This window comes from Pteropus medius, unplaced genomic scaffold (genome assembly GCF_902729225.1).
Source record: "Pteropus medius unplaced genomic scaffold, Ma_sr-lr_union100, whole genome shotgun sequence".
NCBI lineage: Eukaryota > Metazoa > Chordata > Mammalia > Chiroptera > Pteropodidae > Pteropus > Pteropus medius.
Window position 1 is genome coordinate 6,713,514 of NW_024342474.1, and position 20,125 is coordinate 6,733,638.

At 35.3% G+C, this 20,125-nt stretch overlaps 1 protein-coding gene across 1 annotated transcript in view; it reads right to left on the minus strand.

Annotated features, from left to right (window-relative positions):
• The window catches only part of WIF1 (Wnt inhibitory factor 1), a 59,895-nt gene that overhangs the window by 24,284 nt on the left and 15,486 nt on the right, over positions 1 to 20,125 (minus strand). The window contains exon 3 of the mRNA XM_039865917.1: positions 25 to 133. Coding sequence (XP_039721851.1) covers positions 25 to 133 — 109 coding nt within the window. The remainder of the gene's footprint in view (positions 1 to 24; positions 134 to 20,125) is intronic.

Sequence of the window (20,125 nt, forward strand, 5' to 3'; positions counted from 1 at the left end):
TTCTCTGAGGTGAAGGTCACCCACCTGATGCCTTGTGAGGCACTGTTCCCAGCAGAGGGACATTGACCGTTGGATCTGCCATGATGCCTTTATCCAGGGAGCGCAAGGACAGGAATTCATAGAAGTATTCTGCCTACAACAAAAGGCATTGACAATTGGTACCATGGAAACTCATCATCCCTTTGATGGGAGAGTGATATTTTTCACTACAGGAACTCTGGAGCACGTATTTAGAATATTGTGTTGGCGTAACTCACCCTTCTGGGTCTTAGAGCTCTAGAATTAGACTCTTTGTATGGAGAGAAGTGATCCTTTAAAATCATTGATAACATTTATCCAAAACATCCACAAGGTAGGTAGCCTTTTAGTTTAAAGGTTATTACTGAGTTGCTGTCTCTTAAAAGAATTGAGAAAAAATGTTCTTAAGGAAATAAGTGAGGCAAAACAATCAACTAACTCTTAGAAAATCCATCTTAGCTTTTTGGGTAATTCTTTAATCCTTTTCAAATTCGAAGGGAGACTTTTGATCAGAATTTGGAAAGCTGTAAAAGGAAAAACAGCAATCTATGAACAAAAGAAGATATTAAAGTTTAAAATGTAATGATCTTGCTGTTAACATTTATTTGTCAGTCTCATTTCCTTTGAAAGGTTTATATTTAAGGTCTCAATTTAATTATGGAAAGAAAAGCCTAAAAAATGCAAAATTCACCACCATAATATGACAACAAGCCATAAAACATTTGGTCAACTAAGTCTGGTTGAGAAAATGGCCCCTGCTACTTGAATGGTCATGAAATACTGAAAGTAATGATGTGTAATCTCACTGTAGAGCCTTAGCTTTGATTCTTAACTGCTTCTCAACTGGATTATTAAAAGAGTTTGGAATGGGAGTTCTGATCAAGATGGCGGAGTAGGTAAATACTGTGCTCGGCCTCTCCCATGACCATATTAATGTTACAACTCAATTATCAAATAGTCATGCTGGAGAACCATCTGAAGACAAGCTGAACAGAAGTCCTATAATTAAGGACATAAAGGAGAAGCCATTTTGAGACTAAATATTAGCCATTACTCTTAATAAATATATTTTTCATAAAAATAGATGTACTTAAGACCAAAAAAAGTTTGGAATGGAAACAATGTGCTCTTACTTAGGAATAAAGAACAATAAATAAATAGCACAAATGCTAATATGAGAATTAAAGTTGACTGGTTCTGCAGTTATCTTGGTGGAGATGGCCAGAATTTGAATGGGTTAATTAATGAAATCAATTACATAAACATGGGCCGGGAAGAAGTTAAAAAAAGAATATGGCCTTTCTTATATGTAGTATAAAATTTATTTTCCAGTATAGGAGATATTAAGAGATACAAAGTAGACATTCACACAACTTTCTGCTTTAAATGACATTATCAAATGTATTAAACTTTAAAGACTTCATATGAGGATGATAATGCAAAAGCATGATCTCAGCTGTTATAGGGACATTGTCTCTACTTGCAGTGAATTAGAAAGCACTTCCTGGTTTCACTAGGCCAAAAGAAGCACCTTCATTGACCAAATTCCCACTACAGCCCCTTCTTTGAGTTGTGGCAGTGGTTCCAGAAGACGACTGTGAAGGGTCCCTAGGAGAGTAACATAGTTTTGTGAATTAGTTTTATTAAAGTTATTCACTAGAAGGGCTGTGAGGGTCAAGGGTCACAAGACAGTCAATTCTTACCCTGTCTAAGGTAAAGCAGAAAATTGCAAGAAATCTGATGAAAGGAGTGTTGTCAGGAAAGGTAATTCAATTTGGAGTGAATTTCTGTCCCTTAAGGGAAACCAATGACAATTAAAGGTGGACTAAACTATGAAGATAGCTTTTCATAAATCCTGAAAACGACTTCTCTTAGCTGCACTTCTCTCTACACTTTACTAGGTAATATCATTTAACATTTTGTTCCAAAATATATTTTAGTGGGCACTATGAAAAGATTGAGTGCTGGATGTGCTTATAATTAATAACCTTTGGATTATTTATATTACCAAGTACAGTAATAGCAACTAGCAACAATGATACAACAAACACCCATGTAATACATAACATGTGCCTCATGTGTGCCAAGACTTATTCTAAACATTTGTATTAAAGGTACAAATGATGGAAAAGAATTGAGTGAATAGAGTGCAAATATTTTGAAAATAAAACATTTCAGGTGGCTATATTGCTTCCAATACCCTCTAATAAGTTATCACTTAATGCTCCATAAATATATCTTTGAGCTTTATCACATTATAAATTAAATCTATGTTTAAATGGGTGGTATATTTAAAAATTACATTTATAAAAATGAGTATAATTTCAGTTTTAAAAATTATTTTTTTGTATTAGTAAGAAAAAGGATAAAAACCTAGGCACCAATGTTAAATAATGATTTTGTAAAATTGATGGTAACTCATTTTCTTCCTTTTCTCTCTTTTCCAAATTTTCTAAATGTGGTCCCATAGCTTTTATACTTAAATAAATACATTTATTTAAAAATAAACATTAATCATCTACCCTGCTTTCAGTTCTGAGTGGTTGATGATAATCATTGGCTGTGCTAGTGTAACAATTTCATTTAAAACCCTTGCGTGTCTCTTTGAAAGTGTGCTTCAAGAAAACAACTCTCAGTATTAAAGTAGTTTCTGAATGTTTCTTCCAAAAACTTTTGATGATGTTCAAAGAATGTAGAACTGAAAGAATTTCACTCAGTGTCCAGATACAACTTCTGGAGCATTTGGGTCTCCTGTTGCTACTTTTCGGTATGGCCATGTAAAGTAGGCTGAGAAGCACCAAGGCATTGTACTCAGTATCAGAGAGTTTGTAATTAGTGCTGGCATGTCAGCCCAACATGATGCATCTAGGCTTAATAGACTTCTCTGGACAGCCAATATTCTGATCTCATTAATAACAAATTTCATACTATAGAGGTTTTAGGGTGTCCCTTTGATTTATTTGAGAATCACTACACATGGTTTTTCTACTGCAGTTCTAAGACTGTATCACAGGTCAAGAATGATCAAAACAGTTTCTTACTTGGTTCTTATCAGAAAAAGGCAGTTGCCAGAGTCAACCTTTTTTGTTTGTCTTTCTTGTAGAAGATGATAATGTTTCTAGAATCTCTGAAATACATAATTTTCTTCATAGTTGGTGTATTTTTTAAAAAATGAATTCGTTCATGTATTGTTTTCATTGCTATATTAAAAATTCCAACTTGAAAACCACTTAGAAATTGACCAACCCTTTGTCTCTGATCTTGAGACTAACCTCTCTCAGTTTCACTTTGTTATTATAAAGAGATCAACCCAAACCACCAATACCACATAAACATTTCTGTAAATAATCATCACCATAAAGTAGAGATAAAATATAGTCCTCTTTTAGTTTAAAAGCTTAACATTTCCCTCAAAGTCGTAGAAAATAGCCGATGAAATAAGTGATAGATTTGTAATGTCATATTCTAACTTCTAGACAGGACTTTCTGTTTTTACTTTATTCATAACATAATAAATATTTTTACTCCCAAAACTCTCCACTGGAAAAACTTATTTGGGGGCAAAGAAAACCTAAATTCTATGCCAACGAGAACAGAGAGCTAGCTTTAAAGTTTGGGAACAAGTTTCATAAATTGTCAATTTATTACTTAGATAAAAGGAACTCAGGGCATGAATTGTAATAGGGAGGTGGCATATTGAAGAACATGAAACCTCTATTAGGAAAAAGTACATTTTGTTTCATTAAATGACACTAGTGGGAACTCAGGTAGAGGCAAGTAGGGTGCTTATTTAGGAAACACATGAAAGATTGCCTTGTAGTCAAACAAAGAATGGGTCTATTCAGGAGAATAATTCACTTCTAAATTAAATTGCTGAAAAAAAATCTTGCTGGCCTGGTTTGCCATGCAGTAAATTTTCTTTTCATGGAGAAGTATAAAAGACACACAATATTATCAAGAGAGGAGTGCTGGAGGCCATTTAACTTGCTTCTAAGAGACTTGGCTGAATATCAGCGTTGTTTCTTCCAGAAATGACGAAGATATCATTTAAACAGCAAAATGAGACAAATCATAAGGCCTTCACCCTGGCACTGTTTTTTGAGTAGACATGGAGAAAGAAAGCAGAGAACTGCACTAACCATTGGGAAGAATGGAGAAAAACCCAGTATTTCTTTTCCACCTTTGAAGTTTTGAGTTTATGGTGTATACTTAATCCAATAAGTACAATAATTGCAGGAACCTCTGAGTTAAGAATCAAAGGTTCTTCATAAAACCATGAAGGCCCTCAAAGAGGCTTTCAAACCTCTTTTAACTTCATGTATCCTGATGCTGACCAAAGCGCTGATGGGGGAACACTAAGCAATAAAGGTATCATATTTGTCCTAATGAAAATTTCAGGGAGTTTAGAGATACAAAACATAAAGATGTCTTAAGGTTTGAAATTTTAAAAATAATTTTTTGTTGAGTGCTATACTCCAGTCACTGTTCATTTAATTCTCACAAAAACCTACTATTTTTATAGCATAAAAGTGTGTCCAGATTAGTAGGGTACGGAGTAGGAGAATTACTAAAGGGATATAAAATAGCTCCTATACTGCATGTAAAGGGCAAGAAGAAATCTACTAAAATGACCAAGAAAGGGAAATTGTTCAGTGTTAAAGTCCCAAACAAAATGAATAAGCATGTCCAATGCCTAAAATAATCTGACGCCTGAATGTCTAGGCTAAAAATTGCCAGAGCTCACATTCTTCTTTGGCATTCTTCTTGTCACCTCTCTGCAAAATTTCATCCTTCAAACTCAAAACTCGTTATCCTTGGCTTCTGTGACACTCTGCTGATTCTCCTCTCATGTCTTGATTTTCCTGCATTTCCTCATTAACTTTCCTCCTCTTAGCTCATGATCATAAAAATTTGCTAAGACTCAGGCCTCAGCTCTTCTTTCTTTATATTCCGTCATTAAGTTCACACACTCTCACAGATGGAATGATTTCCTTCCAGGTAATGATGTTCAATACGAACCATTCACAAGGCTTCGTGGCTGTGCTTGTGTGCATGGAGCCTAATTCATTATCTTCCCAAATCAGCTTCCCCACCTGATTTCTTTATATCTATCAACAGTATTATCATTTTTCCAATAACAAAGGTACTGGACCTCAGAGTTGTTATTGTTTCTTGCCTCTACTTCATCTCCTGATAGCTAGACACCAAAATCTTACCCTTTCTCATTTTATAATGCATTTTGATTCTGTCCTTTCCTTTCATTCCCACTATTTCCAGCCTAACCTAGCCTTTATTTCCTCATGATGACATTATTATAACGTTTTTCTGAAATATCCTTCTTGCCTTCTTCTTTAAAATATCTGCCATAATATAAGCCAATATATCTAATTAAAACATTGCTTTTGCCACATCATAATCCTTTCCTGTCTCCCCTTATCGCTAAGATAAGGCCTTTAACCTGTTAAGGGTCCAGTCTGGCTCCAAATTTCCTTTATTTCTTACTACTCTGCAATGGGTGTCCTTTTCTGGACTCATCTGGCCTGCTCTGAACATGCTATAGCCATGCCTATATTCCAATGTTTTCACCTACACTGACCTGTGATAGGGTTTAAATCAGGTTGGCCCTTAAACTGCCATATATTATTACTAAACTTTTCACTTGTGTAGGTTATGTATCCTCATACACAATTCGAATTCTTTGTAGTTAAGGATGGGACCTCATTTTTTCTCCAACACTCTAATAGAGATTCACTTAGCATTGTGCACAAGCAAGATATTTAATAAATATTTGCTGGATGAATGAATGATCTACTGAGAAGCATCCAAATGCATAAGCCAGGACATTCAAGAACACATTTTTGTGGTAAAATGGCATTAGCCTCTAATTCCACTGACAGGCAGCAGCTTTTCTGTTTTGGCAATTGCTAAATTACTTTTATGGGTCAAGAGATTCTTTTTTATTTTGCTGTGTGACCAGTCACCACAGATACATAGAGAATAGAGAACATTTTTGGAAAAAAGAAAAAAGAGCAATCAAATGAACATTGATGTTTGATATCCAGCCAACCTGTGTGTAGTTTGTAACTGTTTTATGCTTGTTCTAGGACAAAACCTTGGCAATGAGACTCCCAAAAAGAATGTAAGCAGATATCATATACAAGGTCCAGTTCTGAAACATGACTTTGTCCAATGCTCTTTTGGTTCATATTTCCCCCTTGTGTCTCTTACTATAAGTTACATATAATAGTAATTATATATAATTTATATAATTTTCCAAGTTTATGTTTCATCAAATTGTATAAATGTATATAAATTTTGCCTTCTATAAATTATAACATATAATTGTAATGTCACCAGGAAACTATGAAATATCAATGACTTTTTTTCCTGACTTCTTTTGAAACTGGCTCTAAGGAGAACTTGTTTCAGAAACAAAAAGGAAAAGTACCTTCTCCTTTAGAGTAGTAATTTAATTATTTTACTGATCTTGGCTTAAACTGACATTTAAATGAGCATTGCTTAAAGAGAGAATCTTAATCAGCACAGTTCTTCTGTTCTAGTAATCATTTTTATATATACTAGACTAGATCACGGTCAGAGGGCTGGGTTAAGGGAGTGAAATTATTGGAATATAGTGGTAATATTAAAACTTAAAGTCCAAGTAAACACATCCAGGACCACGAGAGTTTTGTAAACTATAACTGGCAGGAGATCACACAGTTTGGCTTCACATAAATCTGAAATATCTAAGACAGTTTCCATTTTTTTCCTCCTACGGTTTGGAATCACCATTGCTCATGCAAACCAGAAACAGACTGGAATATCTGACAAATCACTGACTAGTCACTCTCTTTGAAGATTCCTAAAGATACGAAAGCAATGCAATAGAGTCTATCTATGTTGCTAGTTTGTATTAGATAAAATCCGAAGCTACAGTTTTTTCTTTTTTCTTTTTAAATTTTGAGGGAGAGGCACAAGGAAATAGAAAAGCAAAGCATTGGGGAATGGAAAAAATTTTTAAGTTCTTATAAAGACTGAAAAAAGGAATATTAGTATAAAGACAAAGTAGGCTCTAAACAAAATACAGTCTTCATTCAGCACACTGCTTTTACCACTTTGCCAAAATTTTCCATGGAAAGAGCAATGTAGGCAGCAGTGGGGCTTCTGAAAGTTTTATTCCTCATTATTCCTCAAAGCTTCTGGGACAAGTACCTCCTCTTCATAGTAAGCCTGCCCTAATTCAAGCATTTACAAAGTTATGGGTCAATGCCAGCCTAAAAATCGGGCACAGAGAAGAAGGAATGTGTTGGGCAATACTGAGTGGGGTGAGGTTAGGTACCAAGGAAAAAACACTTCACTACAAGTGGTAGAGCTAACACTTTGGGGACCAGGACAATCCAAACAGAAAGTATAGAAAAAGAAGCAAAGAAGAGGATCTGGGGAGCATAGCTATAAGTTTCTCCTAGATACTAAGAGAATAATTACTAGAGAATATGAGAGGGCTGATAAAGCAGTGGCATGAATGCAAGTATTCTAGAGGATATGGGAATAGATTTCAGCTCTGAAAAAGGAAAAGGAATACTTTTTCTATTTTTTCTTTTCATCTCAAGTTTTACATTTGAATATTTCTTTTCTAAAAGCTTCAGAAGCAGTTGTCGGGTGTTCACTTACATAGGGAGAAAAGAGAATGTGCTAAGAGCTACTTCTTTAATATAATTTAAAAACTGAACAATTACTTTTACATCTCATGTAGTACATTTATTCTTCATTAGTATCTCATTCCCTTGTTCTTGTTCCTTTGTGCAACTCACATGGCAGTGTATTTCAGCACGTTGCATTTAAAAAAATAGAATGACATTTATTAAATGTACAAATGAGTTTGGGTAACACATATATGTAGCTCGAAAGGGACAAAATTAATGTTCCATTGCTTTAAGAGTTCTTTATAATGTACAGTTATCTCCAGGGGTACATATTTCATTCTATTTATAAAAAGTAAGTGAAAATTTTTAACTGACTTAGAAATGTTGGGAGATGTTCTCGGTGATGGCTTTCAAAAGGTTTAATATTAAGTCATATTTTTCTTAGTTTTAGCTTTGGTTAGTTTCTTGAAATTCTTTAATGTATTTTTTTATTGAATCCACATGGAGTATTAACTTACTTTTTCTGATAAAAACCAGAAAAAAAACAGACTTTTCTCTTTAACTTTGTTGCAAAAAATGGTAATATTTTTTTTGGTAAACATTAAGAGATATCCCTTAATTTGACTTCTTTGTTCATAATATTGCAATTTCATATATCGGAATATTATGTTACAAGACATCCTCCAGTGAACAGTTGTTCTGTTCCTAAGAGCCAAAAAGAAAAAAATAAGTCTGTAATTTATAGTTACAGATTTTCAAAGTCCAAAATTTAGGGAACAAGTCTTATTAGCAGAAGATTCAAATAATAGTCATCACCATAAATTTTTTTTTATACTTCAGAAAAAGCCATTGCTTAGAACAATTAACCTTTTTAGTCTTCTAAGCAATGCTAGATATTTGCTATTTCAAAATTGTTATTCATACATGCACTATTTATCCACTTTAAGAAAAAGAGAAACTGAGGCAGAATTGAATAATTTCCTGGAGAACACTGATGATGAAAATCCATAATCTGAGAACTGGCTAAATCTATGTGGCCAACTTCCCCTTAATACCCCTGATCAATTATTTTAAACATTACTAGTCTCTCCCTTATCCTACACACAACAATTCCATAGATTCCCCAAAGTCCTCTGCCCCATTCCTGTTGTCTTCATTCAGGTGATGACAATATCTCATCCACAAAGAAAACAAAGATTGCTAGATGTAAATTCTCTAAACTTTTTCTCTATCTACTTACCAATAGGCCACATCCACATTCAATCCTGCTTCCTTCTCATATCCTCTGAGATTGGCTCCATAAATAATGTCATCTTCCCTCATATATATTAATGTGATGAAAAGGTTAAGAAATCAGTGTTGTATCTACCAGGCCGTCGCTCTTCCTCCCAGACATTATAGTGTTTCCAGCGGAGCCTATACTCATGGCCTCAGTTTTCTTGCCCATGTCTTTAGCTCACTACAGTATGACTTTTGCCCCTGTTACTATTAAAATGTTTTCATAAAAGGTCACTGATGACCTCAGAGTTGTTAAATCCATTGAGCACATTTCCATCTTAATCTGTCTTGTATTCCCTGGTTTATTACAATCAATTCCTCTTTCTCTTCTTTTTTGACCTATACATAGCAAGTCTCTTTGAATTTTCCTTTTCCTTCTCTGATCAGTCTTTCTTTAATGACCTTTGTGTGCTTCTCTCTCATCTTACAAAGAGTTATGAATGTGGGCCCATACACTCGTAGAAAATTCATAGCTTTTGAGTTCATATGTATATGACTATTTTTCTGGGGAGAGTGGATCTCAGCTTTCACTCACATTCTTAAAGAAGTCTATGCCTTGAAAAACAGTTAAGAACCTCTGCCTTAAATGTTGATGTTTTCTAGGAAACAACTTCTGGTCTGCTTTTTATTCTTCTGCTCTACTCTTGGGGTAGCTTATCTGTTTCCATGACTTCAATTTACACTTACATTTCAGTGACCTCCCAATTTTTATCTCCAGGTTTCACGCTTCTTCTGAGCTCTATGTTTATATCGACAGATGTCTACCAGACATCTGCCCTTTGACTTAATGTGTTTGAACCAAATTCATTCTCTTCCCAATGAACCTGTTAACTTATCTTTCTTTAGACAGCAACCACTATATATCTGATTGCCCAAGATATAAACTTGGCAGTCTTTCTAGACTAACTTTTCTTTCATCAACCATCTCCATAAACCCTCACCGATTTTGCAAATCTATTCCCTTCTTTTCCTGCCCACTATTGCTACCAAAATTCAAATATTTCTCATTCATGCTTCTGTAATTATTCCCTAAACGATCTCCAATCTATATCATCATCTAATTTTTCTTCCTAAATGCCAACTGGACCATATCACTGTTCCCACATAAAACCCTTAATAGTTTCTAATCACAAAATAAAGTTTAGCTACAGCTTTATATCTGGCTCTACCCACCAGCCTCTTTTCTCATGTCTTCCCTCACAAGTCTTTGGTCCAGCCATACCAAGCTTTGAGTCCACTGAACCACCATGCTCTCTCATGAACCCTGCTCCTTACTTATCCCTACAGAATTTCTAGACAGTGGGAGAACCCACAGGTAGAAATGAGCAGTCTGGGGATTTCTGGGTGTTTGGAGCTGGAAGAATGTGATCAAGGGGGTTCTCACAGTCCTGAGTACACCAGTCAAGCTCTATGAGTATAGAGAGAAGAGTTCAAAAGAAGAGCAGGGGTTGTGAAAATAGTCTAAAAAATCTTTTCCTTTTCTGCTTATAGAAGATACGAGTTTACAGTTTAGGTTAGTGTATATAGGCAAAATTGCAATTACCTTATTTCTTTAGCTTTGAAACAAAATAGAAATGTCTTATCGAACTATTAATTTATAGGAAATTTAGAGAATAGAAGAACAAGCAAAACTACCCTACAAAGATGTAATCAGCAAAAGCGAGGCTATAGGAAATTCAAGAGGCCAAAAACCCAGTTTCCTCAACAAAAATTTGAAGGAATAAAAAAATGAGAGAGATAGATGAGTAATCTATGGATTAAAAGAGACCTGAAAGACGTATCAACCAATCATAATATGTGGACCTTACCTGCATTCTATTTCAAATAAATAGACTTTTAAAAATGTATAACATTTATGAGAGATAGTTGGAAATATATATACTAACTGGATATTTGATTATATTAGGGAATGATTTTTTTAAAAAAATAGTTTTGAGGGTGTTTTAAAGTTATCTTTTATAGATACATCAGAGTTTCTCAAAGACAGAGACTAAGACTTTTGTAGTTCTCACCTTGCTTAACACTATACGATATAAGCAATAAATACGAGTTACTGAAACCAGCACTTAAAAAAAATACTGTTGTTGTCTTTGTCAGAAAAGTTTCTATATCAATACAAGTAGGTGAATATGAGTTTTAGAAATCATGTAAATAATTAGACAAATATCTGGGGCAAAAGCACTCCAGTGGAAGGAATAGTTAGTGCCAAATGCCTCGGGTGGGTTGGTACCTAGAACAATCAGGAAATAGGAGGGAGGCCAGTGCGGCAGGACCAGAGTCTTTGGGGTGCTGTGGTTCTGAGTATCTAGCCAGAGAAGGAGCACTGCCCTAGCAGAAGCAAAGGGTCAGATGCTCCCTGTGGAGGGACCCAGAAAAGCCCCTGTAATAACAAGGTCAGCTTGAAACATCCTCTGGGGCCAAAATTAAATACTGTAGGTGACATCAATGCCCTGCCTCTGATCTCTAGTCTCCTTTTGCGCCACCTGCATACCAGTCTTTCAGCCCTGGAAGAGCAGGAAGCGGTCTAGTGAAAAAAGGCAACCATGGTGCCTTAGGCCACACCTAAGAGATGAGAGGAGTTTTAACTATGAATAAAAATCAGAATTTTAACTATTACACAGATGTGGATATTTTAATTACTGAAATGAGAATAATCTTAGCACTAAAGTAATCGGAGGACGTTTTATTATCTCCAGCTGACCAGAGAAATAGAGAAATCTCAGGATCTACCTGAGGATTCATCCAAAGGCCCAAGGAGAAAGGAGCCCCCATGGTAGGTCTTCAGGGGCTGCTGTGAGAAAGATTGCTCTATGTGATTATACACAGTGGCATTTTGTTGATTCAGTATAATAGTTTCAATCTCTTAGATCCTTATATTAGAATTTTAAGAGCCAAAGAGGGGTTGGCATAGTTTCCACTGTAACGTTAGCCAACCTCACAGTCTTTCTGTTTTACCCACTTGAAACATGCCAGAATATTAGGACAAATCTGAACGTTCCTTTATTACTTTTTAATTATTATGTATTACATATTAGGTTTCTCCTTCCTAAGAATTATTTCCTATAAATTCTTTAGTACTTGAAATTCTTCTTCCTAAATGCAAACCTACTTAATGATAATCACTCTCTTATGAGAGCACAGGGAATGACAGTACTTTATAGTTAAAATAAACGGTTATGGGGCAGATGTGAGCAGACACCATAGTCAGGCTGATTCATTAAAAAAAAAAAGGCACATTAAAGCTGAATCAACTGTCATCTTTTAGTGATGACTGTTGATCTGATGTGATGAGAGAAAGTTCACGCACGTGGATGGGCTGATTCAGCTCCCGGATGGTCTGGAACATCGTTAACTCATACAGACTGATTCTGCCCCTGGTTCAGACGTCTAAGCCTTTGTTCTTGGGGCTCAGAGGACAGCTTTGAAGTTCAGGATAAAGCTCTTCTAACACACCATTACCAAAGAATAACCTTTTGATTATGATCTCATGAAAGTATAATCAATAACTTACATAAGTTAAAACCATGGCAAACAGTGACGGTCCTGTAATTGGACCTTTATGAATTCCATATGTTAACAATCTCTGTATTAGCTAGCTAGCAGTCTTGCATAATACATATATATCTCTTCCCCAAACATAGCCGTTGAACTTTCTTAAAAGGCTATGAAACTTTTCACAGCTACTGTCAGCCTTGAACTCTTCAGGCTCCTAAGCTAGGGTGTGAGTACCTAATGGGCAAGATTTTGGGAAAGCTTAAAAGGATAAATATCTCCCCCAAGTCCAATAGATACTCGTTTGTGTAAAGCAATCTAATCAAAGCCAGTAACTTTTTACTTAATTTTGTGGCTTGTGTGTTTTAAAAAATATATCAGGGAAAAAAGGACTTTTCCAACAAATCATTGCTAAAAACATAAGTGGAAAATATATTTATTTAGCAAAGGCATACTCTCATGGGAGGTTCTCAGATGACTGGGACCTGGCAGGGAAGCGATTATGTCATTATCTGCATTATCTAAAATTTATATAGACCCCCCCCTCAGCTAAATTATATTTTTACTAAATTTAAAATGTGGATGTTTAGTGTAGCTTACTGGCTTCACCTTGGGAAGAAGAGTAATAAGCATGCAAGAGAATATTTAGGAAGAAAAGTACCCAGTCCAGGCCCACATGGTTAAAAACAAAAACAAAAACAAAAACCAACAGAGTTTTCTGATCTAAGAGGACAAAGAAGTCTGAATTGAAGGAACGCTTAATGACAGAATGAAAGCTACCTCTCCAAAATTAGTCTCATCTTTTTTAACTAAACATCAGATCTTTAAAGTGAGATGAGTAGATAAAGCCAAAAGCAGTAAGTAATAAGGGGGCACATCAAAGGAGTTATTTTTGCATCCTGGCCCCGCCCTCACAACTAGTACTACCTGCAGCGTGGTGTCACCTTATTCAGTCTTGTTACCTGTTACCATGATTTTATTTTTTTCCTTTTGGAACATGTTTGAATGTTGCCAAAGCTGATTTCCAGCAAATTTATCTAACACATGGCATTAAGGAAGATTTTTACACACAAATTTCATACCTTTAGATTCCTTAAACTATCACTGCTAAAGTAATCATTGTGACTCTACTGTCACTATATAGAACTTCTCCACATGTAAATGTGTTACTAGCTTTCAAATTAAAATTTTAATTATAAGCTCACAATGCATTCATTGTACTCACCTACATCAAAAAAGTGATATTTGGCCCCATATCCCTTCCATTTGATTTTAATTCCTAAAGTCAGAGACCACAACAATCTACAAATCTATTTTCAATTGTCCAATTTAATGTTATAAAAGTAATTCCAAATGTCTTGCACACACACAAAAGAAAAGATGATCAAAGACTAGCAATACCAAAGAGAAGAAGGATCAGGCTTCTAACATCTACAGTGTGACTGTTCTTTAAGAATATGTCAGAGAACTGGATTTGGTCCCCAGTTGTGGCAGAGGATAACAGGCTACATAAAGAGGAAAAGAAATAGACCAATGGGAGAACTGGATGTATGCAAATCAGCAGGGCTGATATAATCTGAATCATGATTTGTGTGAATGTGTGGAAACTAAAAGGCATTGAGAAGTGAGTCTCCTGTATTCATTCCCCCTCACCTTTTTTTTTGCCAAAAAAAAAAAGGTAGCTCTGGAAATTATAGACCAGTTTGCATCAGCATCTATTTTCATGGATCTTTTAATACTAGAAGAATAACATAGATATCAACACTGAGTTCTAAGAAGCAAATAGTGCCTGACTAAATTAATATTCTTCCTCAAAAAAAAAAAAAAAAAAAGAATAGAGAGAGCCGACTTCTATTTCAAAATCACTATTGATTCCTTCGAATAATGGAGAAGTTCAGCCTTTGCCCATACCTTATGGGATGGCTAAACAAAGCATAAACCTACATCAGCCTGGTGTACATACTGGCTGGTGTTTCATTCAGATTGGTTTTAGAAACCAGTCTATTAGACATCCTTATTAGTGACTTTTACAAACAAAATGTGAGGGCGCTCACAAAAGCCGTAGACTTTCTTAAATTAAGTAGGTTTTAATACTCTGAAAGACAGAAGTATACAAATGTTCTTAACCAATAAAATAGGAAGACACTAAAACTAGAATAAAATTTGCAAGGACAAAAAGCCAACCACATAATAGGTTACATAACAGGAAGCATAATGGGGCAACTTAGACTAGGCAAGTCAGATCTGGAAAATCATTTTATAATATTATAGTTTACGACGAGCTGAATATGAGTTAGTAATTTTATGCTATATGGAAAAAGTTAGCTTGATTATGCAACTTGTGTGTAAAATTCTTCCTTAATGCCATACATTAGATATAATACTAATGTCTATTTTAAACGATATGAATGAATCAGAAGGATTCAGAAAAGCATATCAAAGTTTATTAAAACCATTTAAAAAGCCTTATGAAGAAGTGTTTTTGAAAATTAAGTATTCAGATTAATCACTTTTCCAAGTTCATTGTTAGCTATAGTTCTCGATGGGTTTCTTTTTCTCTTTTTTTTACATATCATTCTGGAAAACCAGTATTACTTTGATGTAAACGAAGTTTTGGCTGTTCTTTTCAAGTCTTAAAAGGCATAACAAAAAGAAATAAGATTTCATGTAGCAGGGAAGATTCCGGATGGAGAGAAGGTGTGGGCCATCAACATGATGAAACACTGGATAGCCAAAGTGATGGTTGAGTTCTTACAGAAGGAAGCTAGAGATCCACTCTGTATGAATCCTGTTAGATACAGATCCTGTTAGATCCTTTCCCGCCCTACTAATCTAAGGTTGACCTTACGAGATCCTTGTTTCTATTTTGTTTTGTTTTCGTTCATTTTGTTTTTGAACAAACTCATGGTTGCCAGAGGGGAGGGCAGTGGGGAAAAGGGCAAAAGCGGTGAGAGGGATTGAAAGGTATTAACTTTTAGTTATAAAATAAATAAGTCACGGGATGTAATGCACAGCATAGGTAATACAGTCAATAATACCATAATAACTTTGTATGGTGACAGATGGTTACTAGATTTATTGTGGTGATCACTTCATAAGGTATATAGGAGTCAAGTCACTGTGTTGTACAGTTGAAACTAATATGCTATATGTTAACTATATTTTAATTTTTAAAAATTCACAAGTAGCCTCCCTGTCAATATTCCCTCCCCATTCCTCCTGCTCTGGACCAGTACATTATCTACTTTATTTTTCCTATTCTTCTCATTTCTAAGCTTTACCATTTGTTCATGCTACTCTGTATCACTCTTCTCATTCACTCCAAAATCACTTTGTTCTAAAAAAAATCAAATCCTTCCTTAAGAGCTCTTTCTGAATTATCTCCCTCCCAGAGAGTAAATATTTCCATAGAACTCTTTCCATCATCCTTTTTTAGAATCGACTTGGCATTTCCTCTCATGTATTTTTGTCTTTAACGTTTTGCCTCAATTTTCTTTGGTTGTGCCATATCACTTTGGGTGAAATTATTAGAGGAAATTAAAGCAATAGGAGTTCTAGAACCCTGGGGGGAAATCATATTCATTAAATGGAAGAAAGATAGAAAGAGAGAGGGGTTGTAATTTTAGAATCAGTGGATTCTAGGAGATAGAACCCATTTCCAAGAAAGAACCAATGTTCAAAAGTGAATTAAGAGAAGGACAACAGGACATAAGGGTCAGCATATGTTGTGCCAACATAATATCTTTCTTCCTCCATAGGCAGTGGATAAAAGAAAAAAACAATCTATGAACCCAGGCTTTTAGAAACAGATAAGCACAGGGTCAATCCAATTTTTCAAAGTCATGCAAAAACGCCATTTTCAAAGATTGATTGATCGATCTATCTATCTATCTATCTATCTATCTATCTATCTATCTATCTATCATCTATCTCCAGGAATGGAATATGAGGAATAGAATATATTCTGATTATTAAACACTTCCAACTCTTGTTTAAAAATTTGTATCTATAATTCTTTTTGATGCTGCTAGAGTTTCCACATTAAGGGGTCTCAGAGAGCTTTGCAAATATGTCGGTCTTCACAAAGCCTGTCTAAGGTAAAATGGCAGAACAAGATGCTTTAGAGCTGGAAAAATTATAGGAGATGATGTGGGGAGGTTACATTATATTTCCAAGGCCCATCCATCAGGACTGGCTCAGCATCTTTCTATAAAACCACACTGCCTCCCTATCAGCCATTTCCATTATGCTAATGTTGAAAGTAAAGAGAAATAACCCAACACTGTTTTTAGCATGAGAATTGCGTAACTACCTTTGTTAAATATCTACTATGTCCTGAGCACTGTGCTAGGTGAAATGTATCCCAGCCAGAAACGAGCAGTGCCTGTAACCAGCTCATCCAGCTATCGCCTCGAAATTGAACAAAATTGAAAGCGAAACAGAGAGGATGTATGTGTTGTATGTGTGTGTATGTGTGTGTGTTTATTAGACTGGATAACATAATAACATCAACAGACTTCCTCATACTCCATTCCAGGGGAAAAACTGTAAGCAAGTCTTTCTTTCCACATTTTATGGGACCATTGAATTGTGATGCGGTGATGTACCTTCTCACAGTCGAAGTTTCAGACTGAAACAAAGTGGAAAGCTGTGCTCTGGCTGTCAGAAGATATGTGCTCTTTTCCAGCTCTCTTGCTAACTCTCTCTGTGATCCTCAGAAAGTCAGTCATCATCTCAGGTATTGGGTTTTCTTACCTTAAAAATTAGGTGGTTGAAGGCATTGTTAACATTCCTACTTTTCTAAGAGTTTATGATTCTAAGTGGAGGCAACCCTTGACAAATTCTTCCAAAGTTAACACAAAGTCCTGAACATTTGTGAAGAACAGTTTATTCTTTTTTATTATTATTAAGTTTATTGGGGGTAACAATGGTTAATACAATTATATAATTTTCAGGTGTACATTATAATTTGACATCTATATATTCTATTGTGTGTTTATCACCCAAAGTCCAGTTTCTTTCAGCTACCATATATTTGATGCCCTTTACCCAATTCACCCTCCCCCTACCCGCTATATTTGACCCCCTCACTCTGCCACACACAGCCTACTTTTCCCCCCCCACTCCCTACCCTCTGGTAACCACTAGTCCATTGTCCATGTAAGAACAGTTTATTCATCACAGATAACTAGGTAGAGAACTGGGCTCAGTAAAGACTTAGTTCTCAGTGTTAAAGTCTTAGTATATTAGTTCTGTGCTCTTAGTGATCTAAGACCTAACGAGTAATCAATCTTCACAGAAACATATGCAAACCTGGAAATGTGCCACATAGGTGCCTTTGGAGGCATGCTTTTGCCTTTATCAATTTCTGATATATATTCGAAATGCAGAGATACATTTCGATAACCAATTGATGAGATTACTTAGAGCAAGCCAGCTGTATGGTTGAGAACAATTTCCCTCCACCAGACCTGCCTGTTCCTCTGTTTGCCTCGCATGTTCACCATAGGAGAACATGAGGGTTCCTGTCTTTGAAGTGGTTGTAGATGATGCTCTGCAGCAGAGAAGCCAGCAGTTTATAAACAATAATTTGTGTCTACCCACCAGGCTTTCTTTTTGTACCCTTGAAACATTTTATTCCACAGAGAGCAAATTCAGCAGAAGTTAACAGACATTTCAAAGGCTAAAATGCAGTGTTGACTCAGATAACAAGACTGCTGGTTCAAGTGAATCCAGCTCTTAGGCTGCCTGAGTACTTTCTCTTAAAGACTCCCCCATATCTTCTCTTTCCCCTTCTTCCACTTGGATGTACAGCTCTGGGAGCTCTGATTAGCAAATTAATTTTTCTTCCCCTTTACAAAACACCCATAAGAGTATATTTATTTGCTCAGAGTTCCCTTGTTTTGATAAATGTAGCAAATACACCATTCTTCCTCTTAGAAAGTGCTACGTTCTAGCTTCTGATGACAGCATCTCTCTGGCTTTGAAGTTGATGTACTTGCTAATCCCTTTCTGCCTTGTCCCTCTGAAAATAGAGGAAATTACACCACTGGGTGCTGAAAAAATAAATTACTTAATATATAACAATTTAAAGAATATATGTGCAAAAATAAATGTTCTGATCACTGTGATCTCAAAATATTTCTGGATAAATATATCTACATTTGTGTATGAATGTGTAGAGAAACTTATGTAAATATTCATTCATATTCACTTAAAATTAGTTAAAAATGTGTTTCCTTGCTATGTTAAAAAAGAATTACCTATTGTATCCTTTAGAAATCGCTCACTAGTTTTGTATTTGTAGACTAGAAGTATAATTTATAATTATCTACCTGAAGAGTCCTATGTTCACAATTAATAATCATCCTTACTCAGAGCTTTTTACCTTCATGGACCTCAACATCTCTGTACAGAAAGGGAGAAAAGCCACTTACTGATCCCCCACTGCCCCCTGCAGTATGAAATTCCCACTGAGAGGAATCTTTCAGAACTTAACAAAAATGCAGGCATGAATCAACAACCATCAGTACCACTTGGAAGGCTTCATTTGGTGGTTTAGAAATAAGCACCCTCCCCACCCCCACACACAAACACAAAATACTAAGAAGTACATCTCTGCATAATTCTGTTAGGAATATGGAGTAGCCGTGACAAGCCATTCAGCAATAACGTATGTGCCAAGAGCCTGTACAATGATCAGATGCTTCGACTCAGAAGTTCTACTTATGGAACTCAGTCCTCAGAAAATAACCCTAATATGGAAAAAGTTTTATGCATCAAGTTGTTATTCACAGTGTTATTTATAACAGTCGAAAATTATCTAAAGACAATCTAAATAGGAAAATGTTTAAACAAACCACATTATATTGTGTAGCCATTAAAAAATCATGTGTATAGAATATGTAATAACATGGGAAACTGTCCACTGTCCTTAAGCAAACAACAAACAAAAAAAAGACACAAATTGTTACTTCAGTGGAAAAACACTAGGTGGAAAAACACTAAAATATTAAAATTTTCTTATATGAGTTAACCTATATATGATTTCCCCTCTCCCATTCTTCTTTTTTCCTGTATTTTTCAAAAAAATTTAGAGGGTATACTAGTTTATGATGGAAAAAAGTAATGAACTTAAAATAAAACTCTGTAAGGATTCATAAAAAGAAATAGTTATACCCAGGAAATTAAGTATTGCAAACTCTAATGAAGTCCAGTTTATGTTCCTCAGTGAGTAATGGGTTTTGCAAGTTATAATTACTACAAAGACAGCTCAAAACATGAAAAGCTCAATTTGTAACAGAGAGACAAAATCTCAGAGTTGATTCCTTAGTTCTTTGTAAAGAACGAAGACAGAAATAACTATTATAAGTATCTAGAAAGGAGCTACTATTTGGAAATGGTCTTAAAGGGTAAATATTAGTAATATAGCTGTCTTGTCTACCTGCCTCAGAGTGTAACTCCTAAGGTCAGTTTATTAATTAAAATGAATGGGCTGAAACCAAGCTAATAAGAAAACCAGATAAAAGTTGCCTAAAATAGATTTTAGTCAGTTTTATTAACATTTTTAAGGCAAACAGGATTTTGAAAAGTTAATTCTGCTCAAAGCTGGTTTTATTTTTTTGTTACAATTAACATATTATCCAAGTGTTTTTTTTTTCCTATGATTTGAATTCAAACACAAAACCAAGAAC